Genomic DNA, 19792 nt, shown 5'->3' on the forward strand with positions numbered 1-19792 from the left:
AATAAGGAAAAGTTATTTACTTGTTCCCATAATATGAGAACTAAGGGTCACCAAATGAAATTAATAGGTAGAAGGTTTAAAACAAACAAAAGGAAGTGTTTCTTCACACAGCGCACAGTCAACCTGTGGAACTCCTTGCCACAGGATGTGGTGAAGGCTAGGACTTCAACAGGGTTCAAAAAAGAGCTGGATAGATTCATGGAGGTTAGGTCCGTCAATGGATATTAGCTAGGATGGGTAGGAATGGTGTCCTTAGCCTCTGTTTGTCAGGAAATGGATGACAGGAGAGGGATCACATGATGATTACCTGTTGTGTTCACTCCCTCTGGGGCATCTGATATTGGCCACTGTCGGCAGAAAGGATACTGGGCTAGATGGACCTTTGGTCTGACCCAGTCTGGCCGTTCTTATGTTGATATAAGTACTCAGAATTTAATTACCTTAAATGATATTTGTCCAGGACCCTAGTATTAGGGGCAATTTACAGACCTGCAATGGTTTAGCACCTTAATTTTAACTTTACTGGAATGTGTCACTTGAAACCTACAGAGGGTTGTAATGCTCAAAGAGATGTGTTTTCCTTACACTGAACTTACTGATTCAACACACAAGAAAACTATATTGAACAGTGAGAGAAATCCAAAAGTTCACACGACGATGGAAACAGAATTCCAAGCAGTCTTGTATCTTTCCAGCCAGGTTTCTGCTTGTGTGCTGCCGGCTAATTACTTTCTTTCATTAATAATCAGTCCCATGAAATTGTAGAAAGAAATAATTCAAGTCAACAATATTAACACAATGAATGAATTAATTATTATTAAATCCCATTTTGGCAGCCTATTGTTACAGAACGGCCGCTTCCTCTTTGCCTCGTTAAAAAAAACACTTAAAATTAATGGTAGCACAGCAGCTGCAAATTATACATGGTGTTAATTGTGGAAAGAGATGGGAAAAGACAAAAAAAAATCTTGTTTTCTCAGCTGGCTGTGTCCAAATGTTCCCCCCACCTCCCTCTTTATTATTGGGAAAGTATCGGAGAGTTTTGTTTTGTTTTGTTAATTGTGTTCTTTGGGAAAGAGCGTGCAAGGCACAGATTGGGTTTAAAAAGAAAGCACTTTAAATAGTTGCTTAACTATGAACAAAGTTGGTTAACTTTTCAGTAACAGAATTGAAAAGGGGGTTCACTGCGCTTCTATCATCTGTAGGCCTCAGCTATGCAGTCTGCATGGGTTTAAGGTGGGTTAAGGATCTGATTTTTAATTGATCATTTTTTAATCAGTACAATCCCTAGTGTGGTCACAGATCGACCAATATAGAGACCCTTCTACCAGTATACCTTATTCCTCTTCCCATAGGAATAAGCCAAACCAGCGTGAAGCGCTTCATACCATTATAGCTGCATCTGCAGTGGAATGACTATATGGCTTTAACAACACTGGCATCATAAATCAGTACCCGGCATGTGTGTATACAAGCCCTCGGCTTTTAACCTTGCCTTACATTGTTGACTCAGACCACCACTGTCCTCCATCACCCTATACCCAAGCTTCGGTGTCAGATCATTCCAAGAGGCCTACAAAAGCCTCAACAACAGGGTTAGGCAGCTGGTCAGCTGATATCCCTGCCCACCACACTGAAAAATACTGCCTCATTGTTTGTGTCTGGCCCAGTCCATCTGGTGCCTCGTTTTACAAGCTCCTTGGGGGGCTCACAAGTGTTACCACAATGCAAATTAGAACAACTCACGGGCAATGTTCCCCTCTAACCTTTTCCATCCGTGTGCAGATTTTTTTTCATCCATGTGTGGAATAATTTTTTCCTGTGTGCACCAAGGCATGTGTGGATGTGCACCATCAGTAGACACAGAAAACCTCGCTGTGGTGCTCTGTTATTCAGCTGGGTGGCATTGGGAACTCTCTTGAGAGGCCGCACATGCGCCCAGCTTACAGGAAACGCTGATCCTAGGAGCAGGGTTGCCAGGTGTCCGGTTTTTGCCCAGACAGTCTGTTTTTTTTCTGTTTTTTCTGGCTCCTGTCCAGTAAAAACAACAACAAACTCCGCTCCCCCCCAACAACCAGAAAATACTGGACATGTAAAATATCCGGCATTGTCTGTTTCTCTCGGACGGAAGGCCAGTGAGGACAATCTTTCCCTGCCATGTCTGGCATGGGCGGGGGAAAGCAAGGAGCACAGGTATTCTTAAAGGCACAGCACCTTTTTTTTTTTTTTTTGGTCTCCCGGGGTGTTTTTTTGTTATTGCTGTTGCCATGTTCGGGATTTTTGGTGAAAGCATCTGGCAAGCCTACCTGGGAGCACCTGTCCCAGAGCACTGTGTGAGGACAATGGATGCCACCCTGTCAGCAGATGCAACAGACCAGCCAGGCCTCAGTAGAACCGGATGCCCCTGCCTTGAATCTCTCAGCCAAACTTTCCCATTTTACAACCTCCACAATGGAACGAGCCCTCGGCACAAACCAATAAACGTGGCATTTTCCTTTGGCCCTGCAGCTCCATCTTCTGAAAGGCCAGAGCTGCAAACCAATTAACCTCCGCACACTGTGGACGAGTCAGAGGGATTAATTGGGGAAGCGTTGGCATGTGACGACCCCATCCCAGGCCCCAGCCTGTCAGCGTAGGTCTACTCTGCAATGAGATATTTGCAGCTGGCCCATTCAGCCGCTTCCATGCAAACCCTGAAAGATGAAGGCGGCTCTATAGCTGCAGGGTCCTAGAATCTGTGCTGATTGAGTCAGGGAAGGCCTTCAAGTTCACAGCGCTATTGCTTTAGCTCGAGGAACCCAAGATCAGTCCGCCCAGATGACCTCACATGTCAGGACCCTCAATGGATAAGGACCAAAGAACATTCACAAATCACTCCACTCAGTTCTAGGGATGCAAACATCGCTCAAAACAGTTAACCGGCGCAACGATTCAAATGATATCCTTTAACCGGTTGGTGGTCACAGAGCAGCAAGGGGGACTGATGATCTCGCAATGACCTGACAGGGCAGTGCCCTTGTCTGCACAGCAGCAGAACCGCACACGTGTCAGAGACCCTATACTGGTGATGGAGATTCTCCTTTCGCTCAGGGGACTGCGCTGAGCAAGCCAGTGGCCCTCAGTTCTCTTTGCTACCTTTGCATCCAAGAACCAGAGAAGTCCAGCAATCCCAAACAACAGCCAAGAGCTTCAAGCTACGAGGGTCTTTATCCTCTCGCTCACAGTGGTAGTGGGAGCAGTTGCCACTGGATTTTCCAATGGAATGTTTCCGACCATAGAGACCTGGCAGGGGCATCAAGACAAGCGATTTCAGCTTGACAGAGAGATCAGCTGGTCCCTCTAACACAGAGCTCTCTCTCTTAGGTGTTGATCAACCCTCGGTGGGCTACATCACGTGTACCTCAGTTGTGTGTGGGGCAGAGCTGTGATTCAACCATCACTGCAAGTGAATCCTCTGGTGCTATCCCATGATCCCCCTAAAGCTTCTCAGAAAGGGAGTCTGTCTTGTCCTCTGCTTAGCCTCTTCAGCAAAAAAGTCATCCTGGCTGCGAGCCACCTGCCAGATAATACTGTCCCGCACCATCGTCTCGGTTTGGGCTTTTCCTTCCAGCATCCTGCGGGGGGCAAACAAGTCCCCCCGTGAGCCATGTGACACGGCACACTGCATGCCAGAGTGCGCAGCGGTGGCAGGACCCATCAGGGGCACGCTCAGAAATCCAAGTGCCCAACGCATGGGAGTGTAGCGGCAGCTTAGAGGCAAAGGGTAAAAACACAGCCACTGCCCATGCACATGCATCGAGTGTGGAGATGCTGCCTTGTTGTGCTCAAGTTACTGCGACAGGTTCCCTCTACAAGACATGCCCCTGAAGTGTGGAACCGTCTCCCAGGAGGAGAAATGGAAGCCCATCAGCTAAGTCATGTGGAACCAGACTGGAGAATACAAGGCCTCTTGATGCCAGCTGATGATTTTGCTCAATAATCCTGCACGCGTCTTTCCCATCCCAGATTGCTATGGCTTTCCCAACAAGGTAACAAAGTCCTGATCTACACTGGAGGCGAAGGTCGACCTAAGATACACAACTGCAGCTACGTTAATCATGTATCTGGAGTCGATGTATCTTAAATCGCTGTCCACACAGCAGAAAGTCAACAAACGTTCCCACCGTTTTCCCTTACTTCTCACAAGGAGCAGGAGTACCGGTGCTGACAGCGGTGCCCTCTGAGCTTGATTTAGCAGGTCTTCACTAGACCCACTAAATCGAACCCCGGAAGATCGACCGCAGCAGCATCAATCTTCCCCGGAGCATAGACATGCCCTAAGGTAGGAACCCTAAACAGCAGTGACTGGATTTGGAGCCACAAGCCCATGCCCCTCTGGAAAACAGTAACGGTGAAGAACAAACTCGCCAAGTGAGTGTCCCTCACTGGTGGAATGATCGGTTGTTCTGAAGCTTCTTAAAGCTTCCTTTGGGGGAGGAAAAACGTATGTCAAGCGTTGCTCACTTCATCAGGAAAGGAGCCGTTTCCAAGTGCGCCATGTGGGTTTGACAGCTGGGTTCATTCCAACCGAACCATGGAGAAGACCGACTGTGAGCGAGGGGGAAGTTTATTTATGGAGCCTGCATGCTTTATCAAGACACTGAAAACAGCAAGAGCAATCTGTAGGAAACCAGGGCTGGTGGTACGTGTCTGCCAGACCGAATAACAAATCACCAATACCGCTCAACCAACCCCGTAGACTCCAGTCCCTGGTCTCCCCAAAGACGTTACCTACAGGGGTAACAAGGATTAAATCTGCAGCCAAGGCAATCCATTCACAAACTTTTTGCCTCTGGGAACTTGGTTAGGTGACAAGGGCATGTGTTTGTGGTGGGCCATATCCTGTTCTCCTGGCGGAGATTTGTCCTCCTGGAAAAAGCTGGGTCCTAGTAGGCCTAGAAGTGGAGTAGCGGGGTAGGCCATGGGTCAGGAGCTGGAGTGCATTGTCACAGCTATTTGCAGGAATGTTAGAACATAAGAACATGAGACTGGCCAGACTGGGTCAGACCAAAGGTCTATCCAGCCCAGTATCCTGTCTGCCGACAGTGGCCAATGCCAGGTGCCCCAGAAGAAGTGAACCGAACAGGTAATGATCAAGCGTCTCTCTCCTGCCATCCATCTCCACCCTCTGACACACAGAGGCTGGGGACACCATTCCTTACCCATCCTGGTTAATAGCCATTAATGGACTTAACCTCCATGAATCTATCTGGTTCTCTTTAAAATCGTGTTATAGTCACAACTTCCTGAGGCAAGGAGTTCCACAGGTTGACAGTGCGCTGTATGAAGAGAACTTCCTTTTATTTGCTTTAAACCTGCTGCCCATTTGTTTAATTTGGTGGCCCCTCATTCTTATATTACATTGAGTTGCCCCGGTCCATATCTCCTGCCTGGCTTTAGCTAATGTACCAAGTATAGGAGGTAAAGATTCAGCCGTTGTGTGCATGCCGGGATGGGGCAGCCTCCCTCATCAGGAATCACACCCGGAATTCTCACCCCCATGTAGGTATTGGTGCAGTGGCCAGGGAAACTGAGGCACACGCACAGGGTGACCACAGGACAGTAGAAATCCCCGGAAATTAGACTTGGATCACTGGCTGGACATAAGAGACTGAATGTAAGAGGTACAGCCCACTTACCGATCCTGGTGGGGAAGATGTCCTCGTTGTTAATGAGCATCTCGATCCACTCCATCAACATGCACATGTACTGGGGAGCCGATAGCTTGGTGGGCCTCCTGTACTTGTGGTCGTCCTGCCACCGGTATTCATACTTCAGCCCGCCGGACATGATGGGACAGCTTTTCCCGGTGCAGAACTCCGACATGGTCCCATAGATGAGGTTGATCCGGTTGAAGAAGTCCACCACGTGCACTGCGATCCAGTCATTGATGTTCTCCCCGGGAGGCAGCTGGACCACAGTTTTCAGATCCAGCCCCGATTTCAGAGAGGCCTGGGCCTTCTTGTACAGCTCAAACCGTTGGGTGCCGGGCTCGAATTTCTTCCGGGGGCGAAAAGTTTTGTCTTTGTTGAAAACTTGGCTGAGACACAAAGCCATTCTGGGCGGGGGTAGCCAGGTTTAAAAGGGCAGGGGAGCGGTCCCGAGGTGGAGTCCTAGCCTGGAAGCTTCAGGGTGGACATCCTGGGTTTCTGAAAGGAAAACAGATGGAGAGACATTGGATTCGTTATTTATTAAGCCAACTGATGGATCGGAGGCACGTTCAAGAGAGCGCATGCCCTTGTAGCTAAAGTACTGGACACAGCTTGAAAGAATGTGGGGTCAGTTCCTGGCTCTAGCCAGACTCCTTGGGAAACCATGACAACATCACTTGAATCTATCCCCCACATCTCCCTTCCTCAGTTTCCCCTATCTGCAAAACAGAGATAATAATCCTTCTTGTGTCTTGTCTATTTCTATGGCAAGATCTTGGAGGCAGGGGGGTATTAATAGGGCCTGGGACAGTGGCTCTCAACCTTTTGGGCTTGGGGCCCACCCTGTTCAAAGCAGACCTCTGTGGACCACCAGCCAACCACCCATGATGACAAAATGGGTGTAGGAGAGGAAGGAGGTGCGGAATCTGATGCAGGAGGGAGGATGCAGGAGCAGGTTGGGGGTAGAGATCTGTCCAGGAAGTTGGGTGCAGAAGTGGGCTGAAGGTGGGGAGGCAGGGAGGATGGGTGCAGGAGCAGGGGGAGAGATCTGGAGGGGGGAGGGTGCAGGAGCAGGGGGAGGGATCTAGAGGGGGGAGGGTGCCGGAGCAGGGTGGGAGTGTGAGGTCTTGGCAAGAGGAGGGTGCGTGAGGGGGACAGGGGTGTGGCCATGAGGGAGATGGGGGGCACTTACCTGGCTCTCTGCCTCCCGCTGCACCCATTGATTCCCAATGGGAGCAGTGGGAAAAGTCTCCAGGTGAGCAGTTTCCTGCACGGCTGTTCCCCCAGCTGGGGGGAGGGGAAGCAGTACCACACAGAGCCGCCTCCTTACCCTGCAAGCCGGATCCGGCCCATGAGACTCCCCATTCCCGCAGTGGGAAACTGACGCTCTAACCTCATGGGGAAGCCGTGGGGCTGAAGCACCCTGCTGTGGGGTGGAGGGTAGGCCCCGAGCCTGAGGCCCACCGGCAAAACGGACACGGACCCCACTTTGAGAACCCCGGGCCGAGGGCGACGGGGACCCCGTTCTCGGTGGAGGCATCCCGCTGCTGCCATGATGCAACGGATGTGTGGCCGGTGGTGCCGTGGCAGGCCCCGCGGGAAGCCGGGCGTGTGAGAGATGGAGGCCCCTTGTGCTCAAACGCGAATCGCTATCCCGTGCGTAGCGGTGTGATCGACAGGAAAAGGCTCCGCTCACACTGGTATCTCGGGCAATGTGACGACTGCCACCGGAAAGCAAAATAAAAAGCAGCATCTGAAGTGGTCAGGGCGGCTTTCCCTCCCTCCCGCCCCTGCACTGCTCAAACGACTGGGGATGTTTTGCTTTCGGGCATGTCCGAGTGCTCTCTCTCACCTGCCCTGCGGCCAGCGTGGCTGGTCCCCCAGTGCTCTGGCGGGAGCACAGACATCTGGCCGGTCACTGCTCTATCCTGGATTCATCACTAGATTTACCCGGTGTTGCTCCGGGCCTTAACTCAGTTAATTGGGGGGGCGGGGTGAAAATAAACAGGGCTGTCAATGGACCTGCGTTAACACCTGCGATGAGCGCAGGGCAGGATTAACGTGCTCATTTTTTAAATGAGTGTTTATCCAACCTGCTCTCAAATATCTCCAGTGACGGAGGTTCCACAACCCCCTTAGGCAAAAAGGTGAATAAAATCACCACTTCATCAGTCAGTATAAGCTGTATCTCCACTTGGGATTTATGTCACATCGCTCGGCTGATACTTCCCCGGGACACAATTGTACATGGGAGTTGGGCCGAAAGGGCTTTTAAACCCCCCCAAACAGAACACAAACTCCTACTATATATTTGAGACAGTCGGTCTGTTTGTTCAAGAACGCCTCTTAAATGGGAAGAGTTAGGACCACCAAATTTGGTAGGTAGCTTCCTCTTCTCATAACTTAAAGCAGTGTCAGGGTTTGTTTGTGCCAGGCCAATGGGCTGTGCCTGGAATGGAATTGGTTCTCAAATCACCCTACAGAAAAGAGGCAGAATCACCAGGCAGGTGGAAGGGGTTGTCATAACTTACCTTCCTTTAAGGGTTGTGCTAGGAAAATGGGAGCCCTTGAGTGGGGGGGAGGTGGAGCCCCCCCAATTCATACAGGAACATATCCTATGGCAGTGCTGCAGGGGGTTCTGGGACTGGCAGCAGGCCTTCTTGTTGGCTGTGGCTCAAGGTCACTCCAATGACATCACCCTCTCCTGCCTAGCAGCGCTGACTGGCTTGAGGGGGAGGCTGGTAGGGCTCAGCCAAAGGCATTCGCCCAGTTACTGAGCCGGGACATGCAGCCTGATAAAGAACAAGCCTTAGCTGATATTTTCCTGCCGGGCTGTCACATTTTCCAGGCGCCCCCGGCTGAGAGCGAGACCCTTTCCATGCCTGTCTGTAGCCTACCCTTGTAGGGTGATGGCCACTTCTAAAATTGCCTGCCGGCAGCCTGCCCCCCACCAGCCGACTGCCGGAGCACGGTGCTTCATTTGAGGGGAGTGACTTACAGGGCTCCCCCAGAACTCTCCACAGGCTTCACGTGCAGTCGCGGCCTTCGATACTCGCGCTGGATCAGGGCCTTAACGACAATCGGGATGCGCATGCCGTACGTGCTGTGGCAAAGTCCTCGCTCGGGCCCCTTGCCCTGGGATGTCTCCTGGTCCACAAATCACCAGGAGACCCTCTCTTGGTGCAGGCACCCCGGGCCTTTATGGCCAGTTTCCCACACCCCCTATTTACAGAGCTCAGCAGCCTTAGCCAGCTTCTCCTTCTACCTCGGGAGCACACACAGCCACACACCCCTTAACTCCTCCCTCCTGGCCCCTTTCCTCGGCCTTGTCTAGCCCTCTGGCTACTGAGGCCCACAGCGGCTTCCATCAGGCCTTCAGCCTTGGGCTTGCTCAGCCGTCTGCCATCAGCCTTTTCAGCCAGGCTACCGCGGCAGAGCTCTTAGCCAGCCGTCTGTCACAGGGCACAACCCGCGAGTCAGACACCGGTAGCAACTCCATCGCTACAGCCGTATGGAGATTGGCACTCAACATAGGACTAAAAGTCCCTCCCATTATACAGCATGAGCCCATCCCTGGAGCGGAGTCACCACACTGTAACACCTCGGGCCAGAACCGCCATTTGGCGACAGTCGCCTGGCTCCACTGGGGGCCGTCCCTACCCATATACAAAACACGCCACCGGGAATTTCATGGTGCCCTATGCCAGGGTTTCTCAACCTTTTTTTTTTTTTTAAATAAAGCACCCCTTTAAAAAAATTATAAGTACCCCCAGTCCCTACAGTTTTCCGACACATTTTTTTTTATTACCGTTGCAACACATTTGTTTCAACCACTTAATCGTAGCAGGGCGGGCGATGAAATTTTGGGGTGTAAAAAGTACAGAAATAATAAAGGGCTGTAAAACTTAAAACAAAAATTCAATTTTCTCTAAATTTCAGCTGGGTTGACGTGCCCCCCAGACTTCTCCTGAGTATCCCTAAGGGTACTCGTACCACTGGTTGAGAAACACTGTCCAATGCAGCTGTTGTCTATGGGGCTTTGGCAATCCCCAACTCCCCTCCTTGCAGGCTCAGCTGACCCCCTTTCTCCCCCCGGGGCTCTGGCAACCCCCATCCCCATCCTTCAGCCGCTCCTCACCAGCCCAATGTGGGTCCAAGGGCCCTCAGACTCCTGCCTCGGATGCCCCCTCAGGGCTCCACACCCAGCCCCTATTCATCAAGGGGTGACACAGAATCATAGAACTGGAAGGGGCCTCAAGAGGTCATCGTGTCCAGTCCCCTGCCCCCACGGCAGGACCAAGCACCATCTAGACCATCCCTGACAGGCGTCTGTCCAACCTGCTCTGAAATATCCCCAGTGTTGGAGATTCCACAACCTCCCTAGGCGATTTAGTCCAGCGTCTCACCATCTTCCCAGGCGCGGGGCTGCAGTACTCTCCCGCCTCCTGCTCCTCTTGAGAAGTGACGCTTTCCCCTTAAAAGTGCCACTTCTCTCCGTCTGTCTGCACGACCACCCGTTGCTTCTCTGGCCCACTGCCCCTCCGGCCCATGTCTCTCTCCCAAGCCTGCTCCAGCGCTGCCAGCTCTCCTGCACCAGACAAGTTGGCAACCCCTTTCCCCCCTCTCGTGTGAGGAGCGGCTGCTCAGGGAGTGCAGGCAAAGCTCATGCCGGATTGCACGGGGCACCAGCACCAGTAGGGACAGCCCTGGCTCCCCTCAAGTCACCTATCCAGTGAGGGTGAGGCCAGAGGGGCCATGAGCCCAGTTGGTCCAGTGAAAATGGGCGGATCCCCCCATTTTCAAACGGAGCACCCTTTGGAAATCTTAGACCCGATGTGGGGACCCACAGGGGGGTGACAGACCACAGCTTGGAAACACTCCGCTCTCGCCTGACTCCTTGTCGGGCGCAGCCCCGAAAGCGTCACCCGCTGAGCCGTTTTATCTGGCGCCGAGTTTTATCCCACCGCGCGTCGCCACGGCTTTGGAGCGCCTACCACGTAAAAGCAACCGCAGTAACAAAGGGCCGGGAGCCTCTGGCGTCTCCCTTCCCGGGAACGGCCTGCTGGCGGTGGGACTTTTTCCCTTGGAGGGGCAGGGGGCTGGATCAAAGGGGTGTTTGACTTGTGAGGCTTTTTCTTCCTCAAGTAGATCTGTCTGTCCACATCAGGCTGGAGGGGCAGATGCCAGCTCGAGCAGCCAGATCCGCAGTAGGTCTCCAACGAGCCTGCTTAAAAAACCAGAAGCGTAGCTACAGCCGTGCAAGCTGCCTCGGTGCCCCATGTCCTTGTGGTCTCAGACTGGCTTGTACTCAGAGCAGCCAGCTCCTTCGGGAAGCCCAGCTAGTGAAGGCAAGCCCAAACTCCGCCCCCGCTGCCTGAGGCCCCGCCCCTTTAGCAACCTTTCCTCCCCCCCCTCCATAAAACCATGCCCCGCCCAACTCCAGCCTGGTCCTTCCTGGCCAGCTGGCAGGCTAGGACTGGTGCGCCTCCGCCACGGCCCCAGCCTTCCCCGGCAGCTGTGGCGTGTAGGCAGTTTGGGGAAGGCAATGCCTTCCCTTGTCTACATGATTTGCTGCCCAAGTCGCAAGCTCCACTCCTGGTTTTAGCACAAGCCATGAATCTCCAAAGGGGAGGCAGCAAATGAATTTCAGAGCCTCTGCCATAAAGCATGTCACAAAAAAAAATAAAAAGCAGTGACCCACGAAGAGAGGCTTTTACATCCCTGTTCCTCCAATCATGAGGCTATTATTTTTAGGTCTGTGGTATACTGCTCTGCCCAGATCATTTATACCCAGTGGGAAATGACTCTCTTCTCCCAAAACCAGCTCCCGGGGGCATTTTTCCTCATACAAACTTACTGCATCGTTTTCTTGTTGCCCTACAAAAGTGATCTCTTCAATCCTTCGACAAATGGACGTGGGTTTCCTCTTTAGATATTTATTGTCTTCCTAACACCCGATTAAAACCAATGAAGCTATTGAGCATCTGTTAAATGGTTCCTTGCAGCCTCTCCGTGAAAGACGTACCTGAGCGATTTCCTGGGTCTTTGACTTCATCCGTGATGAAAACAGCACTGTACGTGACCTTCCAGACTGTCTACCGCCGGCGCAGTCAGCACCTCCAGGACCGATTTGCCGCGGTTTTGCTTCCTGCTGCCAAACTGCTAAGTCATCCCAGCTGCACAGGCCTCGTAAACCCGGACAGGGCTTCAGACCGAAACCGTTCTAAAATGTGGAGGCAGAATGTTCCCAGTGAAAACAAGTCTGCCCGTAGCGCCACCGATCTCCAAAGGAGCCAGGTCACACTCCCGCGATCTCCCTCAAGGGCAGTTGGTTTAGTACCAGCGTGAATCTAGGACGGGGAGGGTAAAGCACCAGGCTCAGAGCCCAGGGACTTGGGGATGAAAACCTCGCCTCCCTGAAGTCAGGGGAGTTTGAAATAAGGGCTCTGGGATCTTTCGGAAAAGGCTTTATTTTCCGCAAGATCAGAATCTAGACTGGCGCTTTTTTCCGACAAAGCTCCGTGCAGAAAAAAAGCAGCAGCCATTTTTATGCTAACCAAGCGGGGGAGATTTAAATCCCCGCTTCATTAGCAATTGCGATACGTCTAATTTACATCCCTTTTCCGAAAAAGGGATGTAGTCTAGACATAGCCCATGTGTATCAGCTCCCGCCCACCCCTCTCCCCACTGCTGATAAAGAGGCCGCAGCGCACAGAGGAGGGGCCCAGCAGCTTGCGTGAGCCAATGTGTGGGGTGTCATGATTATGAGGGTTAGCCAGCAGCCTGGGGATTAAGGGGTTAACTACACCTAGCCAGGTGGAGTGACCAATAGGAATGTAGGTGGGACTTTTCAAACTGGGACAAAGGAATTTGGGTTTTTTTCCTTTCTCCTTTTTGTCTCTGAGAGAGTTCTCTGCAGCTACAGAGAGGGACAAGCATGTCTCTCTCTCTCCAAGACACCATTCTTCATTTTCTGTAAGTAGGGTAAAGTTTCGGTAGTTTCGTTAGGCTTTATTGTTTTAAGGATTGGGTATGGGATCTGAGATCTGGCACTGCTTAAAAGATGTTTTGGCTTTTCTTTGTAACTAAGTTCTAGGCCCATGGAGTTTCTCCATGAGTATATTTTGTTACCTCCCTATCTAGTCATTATGTTTGCAACAGGAATATTGTTGTAATAATAAAAGTTCTTTCTTTTCTTTTTATTAACCTGGCAGTGGTTAATTGTGTGCCTTGATTTTTATTTTAGGGTTAAGATTTCCCAAATGATTTTTCCCCTGATTTCTTTATCAACATTTGGGTGGTGGCAGCGGAAGTTTTATTCCCAAGATCTAGGTTTTTAAGATTTTGGGGGGAGTTTGATACCAAAGCCTGGTAGATAAGGCTTTGGGGTACACTTGCTGGCCCCCACTTCTGCATTTATCATGCCAGAGTGGGGAAGGAGCCATGACATGGGGAGCCTGCTTGAAAGCCGGCTTCCCACATCTACTGGCTCTCACTTGTTGCCCTCACACTCCATACTGCTGCCTCGCTATCAGAGGCAGTGGCACAGGGGTGGACGGGCAGGCAGCTCCACGGTTCTGGTGCTCATGGAGCGTAGCTTAAAAGCCAGCTCCTCATGGGCACCAACTCCTGCCTCCCCCGCTCTTGCTACCTCTAATACAGAGGCAGCAAGGCGGGAGGAAATGCGTGTTGACGGCAGGATTAACCGATAAGTCCAGGCTTCTCGATTAATGGTGTACTCAACGACATGTTGACATCCGTAATCACAGGAGGCACCTACACACTTTGCCAAGGACCAGCTGGAATTAAGCGAAGCCTCTGGAAGTCTCGACCCCGGGAAGGGGGATGTGGCATCAGTCTCTTGCCTTCTATTCCAGAGTTGCTACTGCCGTTGGGCAAGTCACGCTCTCCGCCTGTACTTCTCTATCCCACCGGGCTGTGTCGTAAGATCTCATGGAGCTGTGATCCTCTAGGGACACTCACCCCTTGAATGCCTCAGAGAGGCCGGGTGCAGGACTGAATCTCTCCCTTCATTTGCTCATCCCTGGTGCCGTTTGCAGGCTGTCCGCTGACCTCACGGCCTTTGGTGGGTTAGCTCTTCAACTGACTCCCAAAGTCTGAACGACCCTTCTGGGGCTTACAGGAGTCCAGTGAATAAACAGTCTATTTACCCTCGCTGGGGTCCTCCGTCACAGCGCTGGGTCCTTTATATTCGGTCTTTTGTTCAGTCCCATATAAGTTCCACTCCCCGTTGTGGGGCTTGGTGGAGGAACCTGCCCATTGTTCTCTGCTTCCAAGCCAGGGACCCTCCGCACAGCAGCCGTGCACTGCTCCTGCCAATCCTTCACTGCTGTTTCTTTGGGCTTCTTCCTACTGAGGCAGAGGCTCCGGGCGAACACCACCAGGTTCCTGTCTCTGCAGTCCCAGCTGTGCAGGTTCAGCCAGTCCTGTCTACTCTCCTCCAGTCCTAGCCAGCAACTGGTTCTCTAACCCCCAGGCAGCTCCTTTTATCTGGACCAGCAGGGCTCTGATTGGCAGTTGCTAGCCCCTCTAGCCCTTGAAGGACCACACCTCTATGGTTTTCCAAAGTGGCAGCTATGGAGAGTCCTCTCTAGGCAAGCCTGGAGGACTCACCTCCACTGTTCTTGTCTTCTCAGCTCACTGCTTCTTAGGGTGGGAGGTATCGTAGGACTTTGGGGCCCTAGCAAGGAGCTGCAAAGGGCAAACACACGCCGTCCCAGAGCTGTAGGCAGGCAGGTGACCAGCACTATACAAGCCTTGATTTCTTTATAAGAATTTGCCTGGATATTTATCCGAGACCCCCCGCTGAGCCATGCCATCCTTGTCAATGGCACATGGCGTAGCTGTGGTGACACCCCGCAGCTGAATCCGGGAGGAAATGAGGAACCGATTGGAAACCACAGCCTTTCACTAACTGACCCTAGCGACCAGGAGACCCATTGCAAAAGGGAGATGCTGAATCACAAACGATTTCTCCCTCAGCTGTTCTTTAATCACCGGTGACATTTCCAGGCATGCTGGGACGTGCCTGGAAGGAGATCAATAATCCTTCAACCTTTGGCCCACTTACAGCCACTGGCAGAGCTGAGCCAATACAGCCCATGCCGCACATGGGCAGTGCTGCCGTTTGCCCCCGTGGATTTTTGTTTTCCCTTCCTCGAAACTACAGTTGGTTCCTACCGGCGCGAACCACAATATAGCCAGTCTGCATGGGGACTTGCCTGATCGACTTATATGGCCCCTGTTACCATACTAGTGGAACATCCCATCCTCTGTAATGCATTTACCCCCACAGCACCCCTGCTTCACAAGTGCATTGTACCCATTTTATGGATGGGAAACTGAGGCACGGAGTGTCGACATGAGTTGCCAAAGATACCTGAGGCCACTCAGGAGACTGAACCCAAGTTTAGCCTCCTAAATTCCTGACCAGTCCTGCCCCTCCGTACATCAGAACATACAAACCACGGTCCTGGGTCAGACGAGGGTCTACCTATCTAGCCCAGCAGCCTGTTGCGGAGAGCGGCCTGTACCGGCGCTTCAGGGGGACTGTTCAGAAAAGTCAATTACGGAGCCATCCGTTCCTGGCTTCCGATAGTCACAGGGTGAGGTGGTCCCAAGCAGTCCCTTCTGATGGTGTTACTCCTACAGCTTGTGTGATTGGCTAGTTCCTTGCTGAGGGGTCGAGAGAAACCCATTTTGATGTGGCTTAGCCAGATTCCAGCCGTTTGATTTCATGGCAACCGGTCCACTAGACAGGGTTGGACAAAAGGGCCTCTGTGGGCCTGATCCAGCCCACCAAGTGGATGGATCCGGCCCACGGCGGCCCTGCTGCTCTTCCGCCCCCGGGCCAATTAGGGCCTGGGCATGCGGGGAAATGCACGAAGTTTCCTCCGCCCTGCCCCCGCCCTGCAAGGAGCACGTGGCACTTAGAAGCACCACGTGCTCCTGGCAAAGTAGGAGGAGACTTTGCGCCTGGAGGCAGAAGAGGGAGCGCTTAAAGTCTCCTCCCAACTCCAGGGGCATGGGCGCCTAGGGGGAACCTCTGTGGGGGGGGCAAAGACTTCACACACTCCCCCACCAATCATGGTCTGTGGGCGGGGAAGCAGGGAAGTATCCTGGCCCCGCCCCTTCTGCTTGAAGCTCCGCCCCTTCTGGTGTAGCCCCAGGCCACTTCCGAAATTTCTAAAATGGCCCCCAACAAAAAAATTATTGCCTACCCCTGCACTAGAGGCACCAAAAGGCCACAGAGCCACTCAAAACAACCCTGAGCACTTACACTTCCGGCAGACATTATCCGTCCTCTCCAAGAGACCAGGGACCCCACACTGCAGATTTTGCTTTGACCCCTTTGCTAACAGGATTGCAAGGAATTACAGCTAGCCTTGCAATAGCTGCTAGAGGCCCCATTGTTCCTGGCACCGTGCATACACCTGGCGAGAGAGAGTCTCTGTCCCCAAAGAGAGTACAAGCTGTATAGCCAACAGACAGGAGGGGAAACTGAGGCACGGGGCAGGGAAGTGACTTGTCCGAGGTCCCCCCCCAGCAGGCCCACATCTCCTGACTCCCAGCCCAGAGCCCGCCCTGCTCAGCCTGACCTGCGATCGCCGGGCCATTCTTAGCCGCAGCTCCCGCCAGCTTCCCGACCCTCCGTAAGACGCGCATCCTGCAGCATCCCTGCCCAGGATGGACTGGAGCAGATGGGAGTGGCTGTCCCTGCTGGAGCCCCAGCTGCCTTTCCTGCCGCGCTGGCCCCATTGTGAGTAGAGCCCTTCCTGTTCCCGGTGGGGCCTGCATCTCACAATCGCGGGGGGAGGCAGGAAGTTGGAGAGCGACAGGGAAAGCTCCCTCTCCCTCCCCCACACAGTTCCATTCTCCGTCCAGGGTCCCCGATTCATTGGCCACAGGACAAAGGCCTCGTTGTGGGAGCTGACGGAAGGAAGACAGAGCCCTGTTCCTGTGTCTGCAACGTCAGGCAGGAACGGAGCTGCAGGACTGACTCAGCTGCCAATTTCAGCCCCAGCTGTGCGGTGCTCGCTCCTTTCAGCGCATGGTCTTGTCTACATGGAGAAGTGGTCCCGGTGTAGCTCAAACCAGTTTCATTGAACCGGGAAAAATCCAGATCTGTTGAAAGCTGGTTTCATCGGTCTAGGTTGGCCTGTAAATTTACCAGCCAACCCAATGCTGCAGGCAGGACGGAGTCAAAATAGGCATTCACACGCAGGGCTGGAATTTAGTGTGTTCTCCACTAGCAAGTTAAAGTGACACAACCCACCTGGTACGGAGACAGTGACACCGGGAGAACAGTGGTTTCTAATGGTATAGCCCTGCCTGATCGGAAGAGAAAATAAGCCAGACTATTAGAGGCCCCTTTATAGTGGTATAACTCTGTCCACACTAGGGGTTGTACTGGTATAACGGTCACAGTCCAAATAATCATGGGTATAACATGAAGAAACATACAATGTCTCTTAATAGTTTTCCATGAACCGGTTCCTCTGTGCCTGAAAAGGACTGGCATTGCTAGGGTAAGGGTTAGCTCTTTTCAGATGCAGACTGCCAAAGCCCTGGGTCAGTCCCATCAGCCGCATTGTACGAACGGGGAAACCGAGGCACGGACAGCAGGAGTTGTCCTGTGTCACACAGCAGACACGGCGGCAGTAGAGTGTTGATCTGGGATCCAGGTTTGTTACCCTCTCGGTGTGACCCAGGGAAGCAAGCGCATGTCTTGATGCTCATTGTCTGACTTGTCTATTTCGACTGTAAGCTCTTTGAGGCAGGACACGATGGGGCTCTGGCTGATTTACACATAATGCCCCCAAATAGAACCCAGCTCTTTCCTGACTTCCAGTTCAGTGTATTACCCACTAGACGGAAGCCACAACTCAAGTTTCAGTTCCCCTAGTCAGCAGTACAGCTTCACAGACCTCCCCATAGGCACAACAATCTTTAAACACGAGAAGCCCAGCGAGCGTACGGTGTAAGGGGCGGGGCAGGGGGTAATCAAACAGACTCTCAAACATCCCCTCCACTTAGTGACCCAAACTGCTGGCCAAATCTCCAATAGACACTGGGGCAAGACACAGGCCGGGCAGCCGGGAGCCCATGAGCTCTAGTCCAAGTGATCAGATATCAGGGTGATGAGCACAGTATGAGAATGGATTCTGACTCTGATTTTCTCAGGCACATGGGCGCGTCCCGACCTTTCTGCCTCAGTTTCCCCATTTTTTACAACTCGGGTATGTAGGCTGTGCCCCTCTCCTTGCTCTGCTTTGCTGTATTTAGGTTCAGAGCTTCCTTGTCAGTTGAAAATCACTTAGGCCCGGATTCTCAAATATACTGCCGTTCTAAAAATGGGGAAACTGAGGCAGGGAGGTTGTGACTTGCTCAGGTGCCTGGACGTTTGCAGATCTGTGCAGATCTGTGGGCCTTCCGACATTGTGGATGCTGTCGGAAAGGATTAATAAGTGTATTATGAATAAAGCATGAGAAAGGAAACTCGGCCGTACACGGTGACTAAAACTAAAAGATCAGCCAGGATCATCTGTTCATCTGCCAAGAACACAGCTTGGTACTTGATTTATTGTTAAATGCAGAGCTGGGAGGCTGTTTGAAACCTTTAATGAATTAAGTCTCCTCACATGCCAGTGGTCAAAGGCTCACACAAGCATCTGGCTCCCGTAACCTCAAACATCCACGGAGCAGCCCGATCCAAACGTTAAAGCAGCGGAACAGCCGGGACAGGGCGAGGCATTTAACATCCAAACGGGGCAATGATGAAACCCACAAGCACCAGCAGAGGACTCTGACAAGATGCCCAGCCCAGGGCGGGTCCCAGATTGCAGGTTCTCAACTCCATACATGAATTGCTGCTGGGAGAAAAACATCCACCCGGGACCTTTAGGAACCACAGGGCCCTGTTTTGAAGCAAGGGGTCCCACGCCCACTAGCATTTTTGACCATGGAGTTGAGAAGGCAAGCAACCAAGGTTCCAGGGCCTCTCTGTAAAATGGGAATGCCCCTCTAATCAGCAAGGCCTGGATCAATCTGCCTGTTGCAATCTGCCTTCCTTTGTGTACAGCCTCACTTTACAACAAACCCGTTTTCGTGGCCTTGCAACGCTGCTCTCTACTGGACGGACTTGGTCCTGCTTACGTCTGCGTCCCACTGCCCTCTACTGGACAGATTCAATCCCCACCCTTTGCCATTTCTTCACCCCGGCTCTGCTCGTGAACATGCGGATCTCTCGAGCAACCTAGTTAAGAGCTTCCTTTTGGTTTGGGCCGTCCATAGGATTGATGGGGCCCTCGGCAGTATTATGAAACTGGCGCCCCTATGTCATACGGCAGCTGTGGGTGAGGGATGATTTTTTTTCAGAGGTGTGATTTTATACTCTTTAGCATAGAATCATAGACCTGGAAGAGACCTCAGGAGGTCAAGTCCAGCTCCCCGCCCACGGCAGGACCAATCTCAGCAACACACTCATGAAATATTTTTAAAGCAAACTGTAAACTAAGGTTCCGTGGACTAACACAGTAAATCCAGACACTGCAGGCGAGACCGTAGTTTGGCCAATGTCCGTGAAATAGGCAATCGGTACCCCTTGAATGGCTCTTTCCCAGGTTTAGTGGCTGCTAATCACTCCAGCCGGCTTTTTCCCTTTTAAATTAACTAGGGCCTGTCTGGAGGAAGCAGGGCCACAAAACAGGGGTAGGAAGAGGCGGAAGGGTGGACTTTAAGACCCAGAGGTGCCCCACATTTTTGGATGCCCGTACACAGCTGTGTATTCTGCGTATGAGTAAGAACGGCCCTTCTTTCAGTTGAGCACCTCATTGGTTTTGGGAACTCATGGTCACAAATTTCCTCTCTCGTGCCCAGCAGTGAAAGTAACTTACAATTTCTTACAGGCGCTGTCCTATTACACCCCTGACAGCTCTTTCAATAGCTCCCGGCTGGCTTTTGTGGCAGGGCTCGCCGGAGCTGTGCACCCGGGCGCACCCGCTTCCTTTCACCTCTGCTCACATGGTTTGTGGACAACCTTGGGGCCTGTGCATCCAATGTGTGCCCGGCCGTGTGTCTCG

The 19792-nt window shown here is 52.3% G+C and overlaps 1 protein-coding gene across 2 annotated transcripts in view; it reads right to left on the minus strand.

Moving 5' to 3' along the window:
* Positions 1-19792, minus strand: part of MOB3C (MOB kinase activator 3C) — a 55580-nt gene that overhangs the window by 32158 nt on the left and 3630 nt on the right. The window contains exons 2-3 of one of the 2 annotated variants that reach the window (XM_075935916.2): positions 11716-11913; positions 5679-6188 (exon numbers count right to left, since the gene is read on the minus strand). In XM_075935916.2, the coding sequence (XP_075792031.1) occupies positions 5679-6096 (418 nt within the window). In that variant the 5' untranslated portion in view covers positions 6097-6188; positions 11716-11913. The remainder of the gene's footprint in view (positions 1-5678; positions 6189-11715; positions 11914-19792) is intronic. The other variant, XM_006111451.5, reaches the window with a different exon arrangement.

The sequence above is a fragment of the Pelodiscus sinensis genome, chromosome 9 (genome assembly GCF_052426305.1).
Source record: "Pelodiscus sinensis isolate ZL-2025 chromosome 9, ASM5242630v1, whole genome shotgun sequence".
In the NCBI taxonomy this organism is placed as follows: domain Eukaryota; kingdom Metazoa; phylum Chordata; order Testudines; family Trionychidae; genus Pelodiscus; species Pelodiscus sinensis.